Genomic DNA, 14,257 nt, shown 5'->3' on the forward strand with positions numbered 1-14,257 from the left:
TAATACTTGACCATAACCTCCTGAGAATCACTAGCATTTGGGGCATAAAGCACAGGGTGGAACAAAGCCTCACTAGCATAACCAAAATATGCAAGACAACCTCAACAACATAAAACCACCTTAAGAGGTACTCGGAACAGGGTGCGTAAATTATACTACATGAAAAACATTTCCTAGCAGCACATAATAGTAGTAGGGCCTGGCGCCCAACAAACCTCCCAGTCTCCCTGGCCAACTGACCATCTCAGAGGGGGGCTCAGATGCCCTGTATCTAGAATGTCAGGGCTGCTGCTAATGCAGCAAAAGTCAAAGGATGCACACTGGGCAAACCTAAGCGTTGCAGCTGACACTAAGTGCTGCGCAGCTGAGAGGGCATGGGGCGAAGGAGGGCATCTCACTCCTAACTCAATCAGAACTGTCCCCACGGATTAAGTGGCCTAAATGGTGCAGCTGGCACTACTTGCTGCGCCACTATAGAAGTCCTAAAGCACTTGGAGAGGCCACATGGCTGAAGCTGTTTAAGAACCAATTACTCCACAAATAGGTCGGCTGCCTGCCCCTCCGGAAACACCCAGGGTGCGAACGTTATTCCTTCGCATGTGCCCTTCATAGTCGTCCAGCTCTAAGGTTAGGGCGTCCTGTGCGGATTGAAGTTCTGATATTTGGCGCTTGAGAAGGTCAGAGTCCGATTTCAGTTCCCTGGTGGTATCTTTGACCGCGCCAACTCTGTCAGACATTTTCCTCATGTCCACTCTGAGGGCCCCCTCTGTGGCCACTGTAGCGATGCAGGATTCGAGGGAGGTACGAATTTTTGTAATGGAGGACAGGATGTCTTGCGTTGGCTCTGTCTTCTCTCCATGGGGTTTTTGGGTGAATGTGTCTCCCTCCTGGCTCTTCTGACAAGCAAATTTATTGAGTTTAACCTGGATGGCACTGCGACTGCCGCGACCCGACACTCGCGGCCGCCTGTCGTGGGTGTCAGCCCACACCGGCCTGTCAGGTTTCGGCAGCTAGGTGCTCCCCCACCTCATCCCCCCACCCCCCCTGGGGAGAGTCCGGTCGTAGGCCCATCCAGCGCAGATCACAGCACAGAGCACCAAGGCAGGGGGGAGGATGGAGATGACCCACTATGAGTGGTAGCTCTCGGACTGGGCGCCTAAGGAGCACTCTGTGCGCACCCCCTTCTGGATTCCAAGAAAATACGGACCTGAGCCTCCGGGGATTAATAACACGAGGCCTATTCCAGTCCCAACCTCAGGCACAGTTCAGGGAGCATAGTTGTTCTGGGCTGCGGGCAATAGACTCACCGCCCGTCCTACTGTCACTCCATGCCCCGGGGAGACACTGCGATGTAGGAAGAGAAGATAGGCCGTGCCCCAGGCTTCCACTCCCTGCCGGCCGCACCAGCTGGAGAAGCAGCGATTTATGGCCCAATAACGGGATGTTTGCCTGCCGTGGGGGGGCACGCTGCGTGGTCCGCTGGTGATCGGGGGCCCAAACAGCGGCCACCCCAGCGCGGTTGTGTAGCAGAGTGAAGCCTGACAATCAGGCCACAATTCCAGGCCCCCATTCCCACGTAGGGTGACCAACTGGCATTGGTGCAAATTCAGGACAGTGAGTGTAAAAATTCAGGACAAAGGGTCAAAATTCAGGACACAAATTCAGGACAGGAGGTCAAAATTCAGGACAAAACTTCAGGACAATAGGTACGTTTTACAGAGACATCAGAGGTCGCGCAATAGTATATAATTAAGCTCAGACATTTCCAAACATATTGAACCATTTGCAAACCTATCCATCATGTATCCTTCCATCTATCAATTCACTCATCCATCCCTTCATCCATCCTTTCACTCATCCATCCATTATCCATCCATCCACCCTTTCACCCTATCCATCTGTACACTTATCCATCCACTCTTCATCCAATCCATCCATTAACTCATCCATCCAGCCATTTACCCTTTCACCAATCCAGCCATCCTTTCACTTACTAATCCTTCCACCATCCACTCTTTTAGTCATCCATTTATCCTCCCTTTCTCTCTCCATCGACCCTTTCACTTAGCCATCCTTCCTTCCACCCACCCACCCATCCATCCATCTACTCATCCACTCATGAATCCATCCATTGACCCTATCACTCATCCATCTATCATTTCACTCCTTCACCTATTCATCCTTTTGTCCATCTACCCTCCCTTTCACTCACTCATCCATCCTTACATCCACCCTTTCACTCATACATACATTCATTCACCCTTGCACTTATCAATCCATCAATCCATCCATCATTTCACTCATCCACCTACCCATCATCCACCCAACCATCCACCCACCCACCCACCAATCCTTTCACCCACCCACTCATCCATCCTTTCACCCACCCACTCATCCATCCTTTCACCCACCCACCCATCCTTTCACCCAACCACCCATCCTTTCACCCACCCACTCATCATCCATCCTTCCCCTCATCATCCATCCATCCTTTCACCCACCCCCTCATCATCCATCCATCCCCTCATCATCCATTCATCCTTCCCCTCATCATCCATCCATCCTTCCCCTCATCATCCATCCATCCACCCTTCTCCTCATCATCCATCCTTTCACCCACCCCTTCATCATCCATCCATCCATCCTACCCCTCATCATCCATCTATCCTCCCCCTCATCATCCATCCATCCATCCTTTCACCCACCCCCTCATCATCCATCCATCCATCCTTTCACCCACCCCTTCATCATCCATCCATCCATCCTACCCCTCATCATCCATCTATCCTCCCCCTCATCATCCATCCATCCATCCTTTCACCCACCCCCTCATCATCCATCCATCCATCCATCCTTTCACCCACCCCCTCATCATCCATCCATCCTTCCCCTCATCATCCATCCATCCTTCCCCTCATCATCCATCCTTTCACCCACCCCCTCATCATCCATCCTTTCACCCACCCCCTCATCATCCATCCATCCTTCCCCCTCATCATTCATCCTTTCACCCACCTCATCATCCATCCATCCTTCCCCTCATCATCCATCCTTTCACCCACCCCCTCATCATCCATCCACCCATCCATCCATCCTTTCACCCACCCCCTCATCATCCATCCATCCCCTCATCATCCATCCACCCATCCATCCATCCATCCTTTCACCCACCCCCTCATCATCCATCCAACCCCTCATCATTCATCCTTTCACCCACTCCTCATCATCCATTCACCCACCCTTCTCCTCATCATCCATCCTTTCACCCACCCCCTCATCATCCATCCATCCATCCTTTCACCCACCCCCTCATCATCCATCCATCCTTCCCCTCATCATCCATCCTTTCACCCACACCCTCATCATCCATCCATCCATCCTTTCACGCATCCCCTCATCATCCATTCATCCTTCCCCTCATCATCCATTCATCCTTCCCCTCATCATCCATCCATCCTTCCCCTCATCATCCATCCTTTCACCAAATCTCCATCTATCCATCCTTTCACCCACCCACTAATCATCCATCCATCCATCCCCTCATCATCCATCCTTCCCCTCATCACCCATCCATCCATCCATCCATCCTTTCAACCACCCCCTCATCATCCATCCATCCTTCCCCTCATCATCCATCCTTTCACCCACCCCCTCATCATCTATCCATCCACCCTTCCCCTCATCATCCATCCTTTCACCCACCCCCTCATCATCCATCCACCCTTCCCCTCATCATCCATCCTTTCACCCACCCCCTCATCATCCATCCATCCTCCCCCTCATCATCCATCCATCCATCCATCCCCTCATCCATCCTTCCCCTCATCCATCCTTCCCCTCATCTATCCTTCCTTCCACTCATCCATCCATCCTTCCACTCATCCATCCATCCTTCCCCTCATCCATCCATCCTTCCCCTCATCCATCCATCCTTCCCCTCATCCATCGTTCTCCTCATCCATCATCCAGCTACCCTTCCACCCATACATCCAGCTATTTACATGTTCTCTCATCCATCCTTCCCCTCACTCATCAATCCATCAATCCTCTCATCCATTTATTCAATCTTTCATTCATCCATTCACCCTTTCACTAATTCATCCAGCCATCCACCCATCCCTTCACTTACTTACTCGCCCACCTTTCCATATTAATTTGAGCTGAGCCCTTTTGAGAAGAGGCCCATCAGGAACTTCACCCTCGCTTCAGGGGCCGTTCCAGGACTGGGACAGAAGCCACCCAGGGCGGAGACAGGATCCACCACAGGGGGGGGACAGGAGCCATCACAGGCAGGGGCGGGGGAGGGGGACAGGATCCACCACAGTGGGGGGACAGAAGCATTCACAGGGGGGGGGGGGGCAGGAGCCATCACAGGAGGGGGAACAGGATCCACCAGGGTGGGCACAGGGGTGGGCATGCAGTATTCTAGTATCATCTTGGGCTCCTCGCCCCCTGCTGCACAAGACAACGAGATGACAGGCTCTCTGTCCAAAATGCCATCCCCCACTTTGATGTACAGTACTTACAGGAGATACTCCAAGAGAACTGGTTTATCTGATTGTCCTCCATACTTTGTTAATCAGTGTGGATGCGATTGTGCCATTTCTTAATTTTATTACATTATAGTCTGCATGTTTGAAGAACCGAGATTTGCTTACAATTTAGTGACAGTAAATAAGCTCTGTGACGAGAGAGAACCACATGCTGCCTCGGTGTAATCAGGGGTGTAATCTGGCCGAGTCTAGGATGTTTGGGGCCCTGGGTAGAAATGGAATGTGTGAGGCCCCCTCTAAATTGCAGAGACATGACGCATACAGGGCTGTTTGCATCTGAATAGATGCCCCTGCTCCTGAAGCTGCAGCCCTTCCCCCTCTGTCACCTTCAAGCACCTCTTAACAGCTCATCAAGGGCTGAAGTCAAGGGCTGAAGGTGTGAGGGCTGCCATCCCGCTGTGCCTCTCCAATGCTGCGGGGTATCTGAACTTTGGAACAGCATCGGTGTCAAGAAGGGAGGTGGGTGGAAGCTGGGCCTGGTTACAATTATGGACAAATGGCGTCCGTTAAAGAATCCTTCACGGACAACGGACAGACGGCCAAAATTACGGACTGTCCGTGAAATTTACGGACGGTTGGTAACCCTACTCCCACGGCGCCACCCCGGCGTCGAGTGCCTCGCACGCCCACGATGAAGGGCACGCGCAGTGCAGCATGAGCCCCTGTGGCGGATTGGCGCCTGTCCCGACCCGCTGGAGCCTCGGACAGCGGCGAAACTAGAAACGGACCTCTGGCCCAAGGACACGGAGCAGTTAGCAGCCAAGGCAAGTGATGGTGGCCGGGGGTATACTGTTATATGCAGATTTTACGAGATTGGCAGAGCTCAGCTACCGTGCGGCCATCTCCCCTTATCTCCCTTGGCAGTTGGCCATGCCCCCGTTCTGGGGCCTTTTTAACTTTTTGTTAGACATATATCATAATATATAAATAATAATAAATAAATATCAGTGAGGTTGATATCCTGGTTTTCTCCTCGATCCACTCCCATGGCCTTTGTTGTGTGGTATCAAACTTGGAGTTGCTCCTGCAGTGGCGGACTGCTTTCAGCATAAAGAAAAGGATAGAAGATAGGGCACTTTAAAGGAGGCAGCACCCTGTGAAGATGAGTATTGGTTCACTAATCAGGCCGTTGGACCGTAAGCCTCCCAAAATTGGCGACCCCAAGTGCCAGGTGGGGCTGCCGTAAAGACTGGTACTTCTGCACCTATTGGGCTGCTCTCCTGTGTGCTACCAAGATCAGTGGTCCCTTGTGCCAGAGAGGCCCACCGTGAAGGGTGGAGCCTGAATCAGGGCCTCTACCCTGGATGCTGCTGCTTGTGGCACAGAGATGTAGGGCTATCGCCAGGTACAGGGTGCAGCTCTGAACTGTACTGGGGTTTGACCTGTGCACCCTGCTCACCTATTTGGGCTTTGGAAACCAAGTAGATGCCTAGGTCCTGCAGTCCGAATCAGGGGAATTTACCGCACTACTTCGAGTGTGCCATGGACACACAGCGGCCTTGCCTGCAGAAACTAGACAAATTCTCATTGCTGGCATCCTCTCCAGTCTATGGCGAAGCCAGACTACTGAACCCTCCCGGGTCTTCTGTATTGCTACACCAAAGGAAGTGGGTAAGACTGACCTGAGCTTCTTAGCCCTGGAGGAACATGCACAACAGCACCCTGATTTAGATGACCACAGAAAGGCCACTCTGTTAAGCTGGACAGAATGGAGGCCCTTGAATCCAATATACTTCTAAAATTCTTCAAGCAACACACCAGCCTGCCCTTTTTATTTTATTTATTTAATGCGATTTTATATAGCGCAAACATTACCCGAAGGTGTCAGAGTGCCTTACAAAAGAACCAGTTGCGATACATAAGGACTTAGGATTACATGTGTTACATAAAAGATACAAACAGAAAATTGCAAATGTACAAGTTGTAAAGTCACTCAAGGAAGAGATACAAATGGATAAACTCGAAGAATCACATAGGAATGATAGTGAGTATAAGGGTCTACTACATATACTAGTGGTTAGAGTTATCTCTATATACATATATAGAAATAGTAGATTTGCTCAGGATTACATTTTACCAGCGGTTAGGCTAGGACAAGTTTATATCTCATATTTACAGAGTCAACGGGGAAATAATAAAAAAATAATCAAAAGGGGTAGAGAGAGGTAGGTGGGGGAGAAGAGTCGGGGGCTGAGATTGGTGAGAGGGGGACCTGAGGGGGAGAAAGAGATAAGGCTGTCCAGCAAAAGAGAAATGTCTGAAGGTCGGCAGGATGGAATCCAATGGACCAAAGGAAAGGACAAGAATCCATAAAATGGCCGACCCGGGTCTGGGCATCGATGGAAACCATCTCAAAATGGAAAGATGCACCCAGGTCAGGACCCAAAAACCATGAGAGCAGAGTTCCATTAAGTGGGGTCTGAGGGGGGACGCAGTCACAGCACCGAGGAGCACTCCGCCCTCTTGTGCTCAGCAGGCGCGCATCTGACCCAGAGAGTTTAAAGCAGGTGGGGGGGGGGGGGGGGCAGGTTATCGGAGCACTCCACCTTCAATACCATAACATCTGGGGGAACACCAGGGTGATTAGCAGTGCCCCCCTGCTCACCGTCTACCATCCCCCGGTGCGTGACAGCAGACAGTGGAGACCCCATGCATCCAGCACTGCGCTCACCCCTCTAGAAGCACATCTCCAGCCGCCAACTTCACTCCGATCTTCCGCACCGCGAGTGGCTAGGCGAGGCTTGCTGAAGGACTGGGGGTCCCTGAGAGCGCCCGCACTCTCCGTGTGTAGTGTGGGGAGGTGCCGGCAGCTGCGGGCAGGGGATCAGCCTCGGCAGCAGTGATGGCGGGTGGCGTAGCTCCGCCGCCTGTAGGTTACTTTGCACCTACGTATGTCACTTTGTCCACCAGTGTTGTTGCTAGGGACTGGTCGGATGTTCTCTATTTCGCCTGATTTTAGCATGACAGTGGAACCTATTTTGACGGTTCTGTGAATGACTTTCAGAGTCTTAAATTTGCAAGACCGTACAAACTGAGCTCTTTTCACCACTTATCTATATTCCTCTCACAGGTATGAGGTTCTCCTTGGTATTTCTTTCTTTGCCGTGTTTTGTTAGGCTTCCGTGGGTGCTCTGTATTAATGTGACCGAATAGCAGGCATCTTTCACAGAAAGCCTCTCTTTATTTTAATTGAATTTGTGGTTTTAGCGGCCTTGTCATTTAAGTAATCCTCTACCTTTTGGAAAATAACTGACTTAGCATACATTTTATATGATCGTGCCCCACCATATTTTTATTTCTTCTACCATTGAACTGTTATTTGGAATAATTTATAGGAAAAGATCATCATACGCATGCTTCCATTGAAAATTGTGTATATTTTGATAAGTCAATAGCCAGTAAAACATTGTCTGAAAACTACAATGTGCAGCGAGTTATCTTCTAGTATTTGAGGGCAAACTGCAGCTGATGCCTTCTTTTACGTTCTAAGAAAGTACATTTGGGAATACTGGGCTATATCTGCATGAAATTCTTTGTTACGATAGTGCCAGAGACTTCTAATTCTCAGTCCCTTTCTTTTTTCGCCCCCTTTATAGTGGTTTACAAAAGCCCGACTTTAGTCACCTAACTGGTCCCTTCGATACACCAGGATTTAACAAACTTTACAGAGGTGAGTTTTAATGCAATTCAGGGTTTTACAGGAATAACTACTAGGATTAACATTAGTTTGCATTAATTTGCATTTGATAACGTGATAAATGAATATTAAAGTGATCTTGCTTTCCCATTTAATTTACTGGCTCCTCCTTTGTTTAGTTGTTCCAATTCGAAAGGTTCATGCTTTGACTATCACCTGGGCTCTTCCGCCTCAAGAACAGTTTTACAGGTAAGCGACCTCTTCAGAAATGCTCCTTTGCCTTTTTCTGAACCAGATTTGTGAATCTAAAACATTTTTTCACTGTAACAATTGCATTTATCCATTCAGTACAAAATTAGGGGCCTATTAGGATGGCGGACCGACCTGCGTCCGTCCGCCACCCCCGATGTGGAGGGACCGTCCGCAGGGGCAGCGGCGGTCCATCCGGTGCAATTATGATGTGACCGCCACCCTGGCGGTCACATCCCGTATCTTTAACCTTGCGGCGGGTGCTGCTTGAAGCAGCACCCGCCGCAAGGTTAAAAATGCATGTTTTACATTTACATGCACAAAGCAGCAGGCACCGCACGGTGCCTGCCGCTTTGTGCATGTAAATGCTGGGGGGTACCATAGGTACCCCCCATGTGCACCCCCAACACCCTGGGGGCCCGCAACGGGCCCCCAAACACCAAAGACCACATGCTTTTCCACGGCGGAAAAGCCGCCGTGGAAAAGCATATTTCAATGCACATCGTAATTTGGCTCACGGTGTCTTGCAGACACCGCCACCAAATAGCCCTCCACACCCTGCGGATCAGCGGCGGATGGACCTGCCGTTTGCCGCTGGTCCCACCGCAATCCCACCGCCATCCTAATCTGGCGGTGGGTGTTTTCTGTGGCCACGGCCCGCCAGGCCGGCGGTGGCTTCCGCCGGCCCGGAGGATGCGGATTCACCGCCATCCTAATCGGCCCCTAAGTTTGTACTAACTTTTTTGCACCATCGCGTTAAATTAGTCTATTTTAGTTCACTGTAATTTTCATTTGTGTTATGGAATTCAGCCTCAGCCATCTGTTTTATTTTATTTTTCCACAGAAAGCAAATTAACTGTTGAACGTTACATAACTCGGGTCAGCAGGTTGGCGCTGTTTTTCCCTTCTACGTATCTGCCAAAGTTTAGGCCACCATAGGCTTAAGATCAGAAAAATCTGCAAATATTTGAGCAAGATAAAATGATTAGAATTTAGTGTAATTATTTTTAAAAGTCTATATGTGGAGGGAAGTTAAATAGTCCCTTTGTTTGAAGGTGGAACTTGACTACAAAAAATGGTCCTCATGACCAGTATGGTTAGAAGATTTCAGGACTATAAGATTTGCAGAATGATCAGTATGTGAAAGAGTGTTCTTCGTTTTTATGCAAGCTTTCTGCCATGCCAAATAGTTTTGACTGTCGGAGTGGCTAGCTCATGAGTAGGCTTTTAGCACTTAACTGTCATTATTAGGTTGACTAACATTAAGTTTACACCCTACACCCATATGTTCAAGCTTTGATCTCAATCTTGGCTCTTGCTTTACTAGATTAGCTAAACTTAAAGCTCTTAGCCTATCACTCTTCAAACATATTGGTTAGGAAAATCTAGGTTAATTTAATTTGGTTTAATATTTTTCTGTTTTGGAAATGTAATATTGGAATCAAAATGGATTTTTTTTTTGTACTGGTCACTCCTTCAAATATTTTTTTCAGTTTGGCTTATTTAATTGCCTTTCACATATTTTGCCTATTATGTCCACATATATCAGAAGGCATGCATACATCAAATGAAAACAAAGAACTGCCCTGGTGGGGAAGGACTAGTAATTATGTAATATCGGTTCCAAAGGTAGATCTGTTTTCTGTTCTGGTTTTTGGTACCAGAAGTGGAGGTGCTGTTTGTGCTCCATTCCAATGATCACCTAGAATAGAGCCCATTATAGGTCAATTAATCTTTTCAGCGTCTGCATATTTTAAATTCACTTGCTATGTATCATTTTGCCATTAGGTTATTAGGTTCGGAATAAGGGAAGATTTTCATACGAGTTCTCCGAACAGGAGAATTATCCTAGATATTATCCTCCGCATGATGATACTTCGATGTATTGCAAGTTAAGGAGATTTTTAAAACACCACAAACATCAAAGTCTGTGATGACAAGAAATGGAGAGAGGTGCATAAACGTTGCCACTGCACAGACATATTTCAGATACAATGAGGCACCTTATTCTTTATTGTATATATTACAGGGAAAAGACTAGTAAATTCTGCATCTGCTACACATGCACCTTCTGATAACGAAAAGACTACGGTGTCCAAAAGAAAATGGAGGGAGCTGCTGCAACACAAAGCGGACATTTGTGAAACCGGTTCCTAGCAATGCTAAGTTTAAACTCATTCACATAAACGTACATAATGCCTACAAATTCCATAAGATCATCCCGACTGTGGGCGCTTGTTGGTTGCCCTCATTGCCATGCCCTTGATCCAAAACTGGCCTTCTGGGGGTCTCTTCTATATCCAAGTGAAACAGAATTACAGAGAAATTGTCAGCCTGGTCTTCGCGCTAGCCACAGTTTTGCTAGTATTGCTGTTAGTCACCTTCACACGCAAACCCCTAAATTAGAAGACTGACTGATAGATCTGTCTAAATGGACAGATACAAAAGCAATGCCTCTAAGGTTACACATGAGGATAAACAGTAAGTGTGACCTAATTGCTGTTATCACCAGATTTACCTTCATTGACTCCTAGACACAATAAAGCAACATCATACATGTATCTCTAACTAAGATATGATACAAAACACCATCCTAGTTGAGTGATGTCAAGGTAGTACCCATACCAATGGAAAGAATCTCCTTAGACCAATGAATATTGTAAATACTGTAGAGCAGGGACAGTGTATAGAATTTGTAATAATCCTAGAATAAAAGACCCAGGAACGAATGTATAAAATTGGATCACTATCACTGCTTTAAGAGGAAGTTAAAGCTCTTCTAAAAAAAAAAAAAAGCAGTAATGAACATTTCTCCTTAGAAGTGAATTTTTTTTATTTCCTAGTTGCAAACTAATATGGTACTCGCTGACTTTTATTAGTCTACAGGGCTAACTAAATTGTTGTCAAATTGATAATGCTGCAAGACATTATACCTATATTTGTGGTTGGTAGCAAACGTTATAATTTCTAAGTTCTGCTGTTTTCTCAATGTATTAAGCGGTAGTGACAGTACATTTAAGGTGATAGGCCATACACGTGTTTTCCTAGATGAATAATAATGAATTCTTTTCAACAATACCCGAAAAGCAGAACAGACAACCACCTTCATTCGACTGGCCAGCCCTCACTATCAGTCTTGAGATATCATCTCTCATGCCAACTCAGCAGAAATCTTTACTTACTATGGGTGTAGAAAGCAGTGGTAGCTCTGGCAGTGAAAAGGATTCTATACTTTCTGTACAAAGTTTACCTTTACCATCCATCACATTCTTCTACTGTAACAATTGTGGTGAAACTGTTGGGAAATATTGCATCTTGCATCCCTGTGATACCCTATCCACAATTGCTCATGTGACCAATACAATACAAAAGTGGCTCCCCAGTCAGTTGACATTGGCGTTGGAAGGCAGGGGTGATCTACTGTCTGCAGTGTGGTTGTAGGACACCAAGGATGTCCTTCCCTCTCTGAGTGTTATTACAAATGTCTCACAAGCGGTATCAGAGGAGTGAGCACACTAAGCTAAAATCCATGTCCAGCATCTCTGAACATCCGAGGAGGTCCATCACTAAAGCTAAAAAATATAAACTTAATCTTGAATGCATAGCTAAATTAAGTGAGAGGGGAATCAGTGGGCCAAGTGTTTGTAAACAACGCCACAGTGTTGTTTTACCGTAACAAATAGATTGGACAAAGTCTCACTTAGATTTGACTTTGGGAGAGAGAGAGGCAGTATGAGGCACACCCAATTGCTTATCTGCCAAAACAACATGATGGCAGACTCCATATGCAGACTGTTGTCTTCCTTGAAATAGCCACAGGCCTGTGCTCCATTGTCAGTAAAACACGTGTCGGCTGTCCTTGTGCACAGTTTTTGCTTATGAAAACACAATATTAAGCAGAATCAACAAAACTCAAATCAATTACCAATCTTCTCTTTTACATTGGGGAACTCCTATGAATCCAGAAGATTCCTTCCAGCTCTGTCTGCTTTTTTAAAAGCTAGGGTATAAGTAGGTATAGAGAGTGACTAGGGTAGATGTGCTAAAGTATAGCTAAGGTTACAGTAAAAGGGTAGGAGTAGAGGTAATAGAGTATAGGGAATGGTTGAGGTGCTATGGTCCATGTAGTGATGGAAATTCATTACTAGGATATTTGGGTCGATGTACCAGGGTAACAGCAGGCATATAGGTTGTAGAGTAGAAATAGTGTTATTCATCTCTTGTCAAGGCTAGAGAAATCAGGGTAGAGGTAGAAAAAATAGGGTTGTGTTAGAAGGGATACATGCAGTATGCTATAGGTAGGGGTAAAGTTACCTGTTTATATGCAGGGAGCAGTCATGTGAGGTTTAGGTAGGAGTAGAAAGCAAGCATTCAGTTTGCTGCTTTTTCCTAAAACCAAATTGTGCATCAGAGGAAAACTTTACAATCTGAAAGAAACAGGTTAGTGTTAGATTCCTTACCTTAGAATATCCCCAGGCGTCAGACTGGATCCGGAAAGTTTTGCGTAGCAGTACCCCTGCGAGTCGATAGGCGTTGTCTGCGGCTCCGCGTCCGTCGGCGTCGTGGTCGCCGGGATGACTTTGTCAGAGTACTTAGACGCCGCCCTCGCGCGCTGACGTCAGTTCTTCTTTTTTCCGCGCCAGCAAGCGCAGATCTGGGAAGAGCAGTACTCCTAGTCAATTTGACTAACTTTTTCTCTTTTTCGATCTCTTTTGGATCTTCTCGAGTCGATCCTCGACTCCGGTGCCGATAGAGATGCCCGGGTTCAAACCCTGCGACGACTGTAACCGCTTGATGTTGGTTACCGACCCTCTCCGTCGGTGCCTTTATTATTTTTAAAAAAAATCTTTTTATGAAATGCAAACAACAAATAAACATAAAAGAAAAAACAGAAAACAAGGCAATACGGTACAAGTACGTCATGTCGGTGCTGGGGGGGGGGATACATATTCAAATCAAATGCAGAAGTAGGTGATGAGACTGGGGAAGGGGAAGGAGTCCAGGAGCAAGCAAGGTAGCTAAATTCCCGTGGAGGAAACATCAGGTTGGGGGATGACAGGTCAGTATCCAGTCCCGAGGGGGGGGGGGGAGTACAGATGCCACCACGGTATTCGTTCTATTGATTCCAAATTTTCCCCCATTTGCGGGGCGTGCCACGGGAAACATACACTGTCTTTTCCCTAAACATGCACCAGCCCATGTTTTGTTGCCACACCAGAACTGTCGGTGGCCTCTGGGCACCCCACAACTGAGCAATGTCTCTCTTGGCAATCATATTACCCAAGGTCACCCATCGAAGCTGCGCCAGGCCATAATCATTCGGCTCCCAGACATTCAACAGACACCGCCTCGCCTCTGGCATTGATTGCACACCCGTGACCTCACTCATCACTTCATGCACACGAGTCCAATAGCTCATAACCGCAGGGCATTCCCAAATAATATGCCCACCAGACCACAACCACGCCTGCACAGTCCATCCACAGAGAACCCCATTCGCACCTGACGAGGACCAGTGACGTAGACCCTATGAAGAATTTTGAGCTGGACAAACCGGAGGCGCGCCGGGATAGCCGTCTCCTTCGGGGAGGAAATCGCCGCCTGCCAATCCTCATCGTCGAGTTCCAGACAGTCACTAGTCCACACCTCCCGAAGGTTACTCAGTAAGTCGGATCTGGCATTGATAAACTTCTTGTATATGAGTGAGATCGTGCTGTCAGGGACATGCCCGTCCAGCACCCGATCTTCAAGCGGGGACGCCTCCGGAATATCCGAGCCCAGGGGAAACACAGACAAAACCGCGTGCCGGATTTGCACG

The 14,257-nt window shown here is 47.6% G+C and overlaps 1 protein-coding gene across 1 annotated transcript in view; it reads left to right on the forward strand.

Moving 5' to 3' along the window:
• NRDC (nardilysin convertase) overlaps nt 1-14,257 on the forward strand; it is a 2,150,332-nt gene that overhangs the window by 1,102,639 nt on the left and 1,033,436 nt on the right. The window contains exons 10-11 of the mRNA XM_078670713.1: nt 8,150-8,223; nt 8,370-8,439. Coding sequence (XP_078526839.1) covers nt 8,150-8,223; nt 8,370-8,439 — 144 coding nt within the window. The remainder of the gene's footprint in view (nt 1-8,149; nt 8,224-8,369; nt 8,440-14,257) is intronic.

Source organism: Lissotriton helveticus, chromosome 1_2, assembly GCF_964261635.1.
Source record: "Lissotriton helveticus chromosome 1_2, aLisHel1.1, whole genome shotgun sequence".
Taxonomy (NCBI): Eukaryota; Metazoa; Chordata; class Amphibia; order Caudata; family Salamandridae; genus Lissotriton; species Lissotriton helveticus.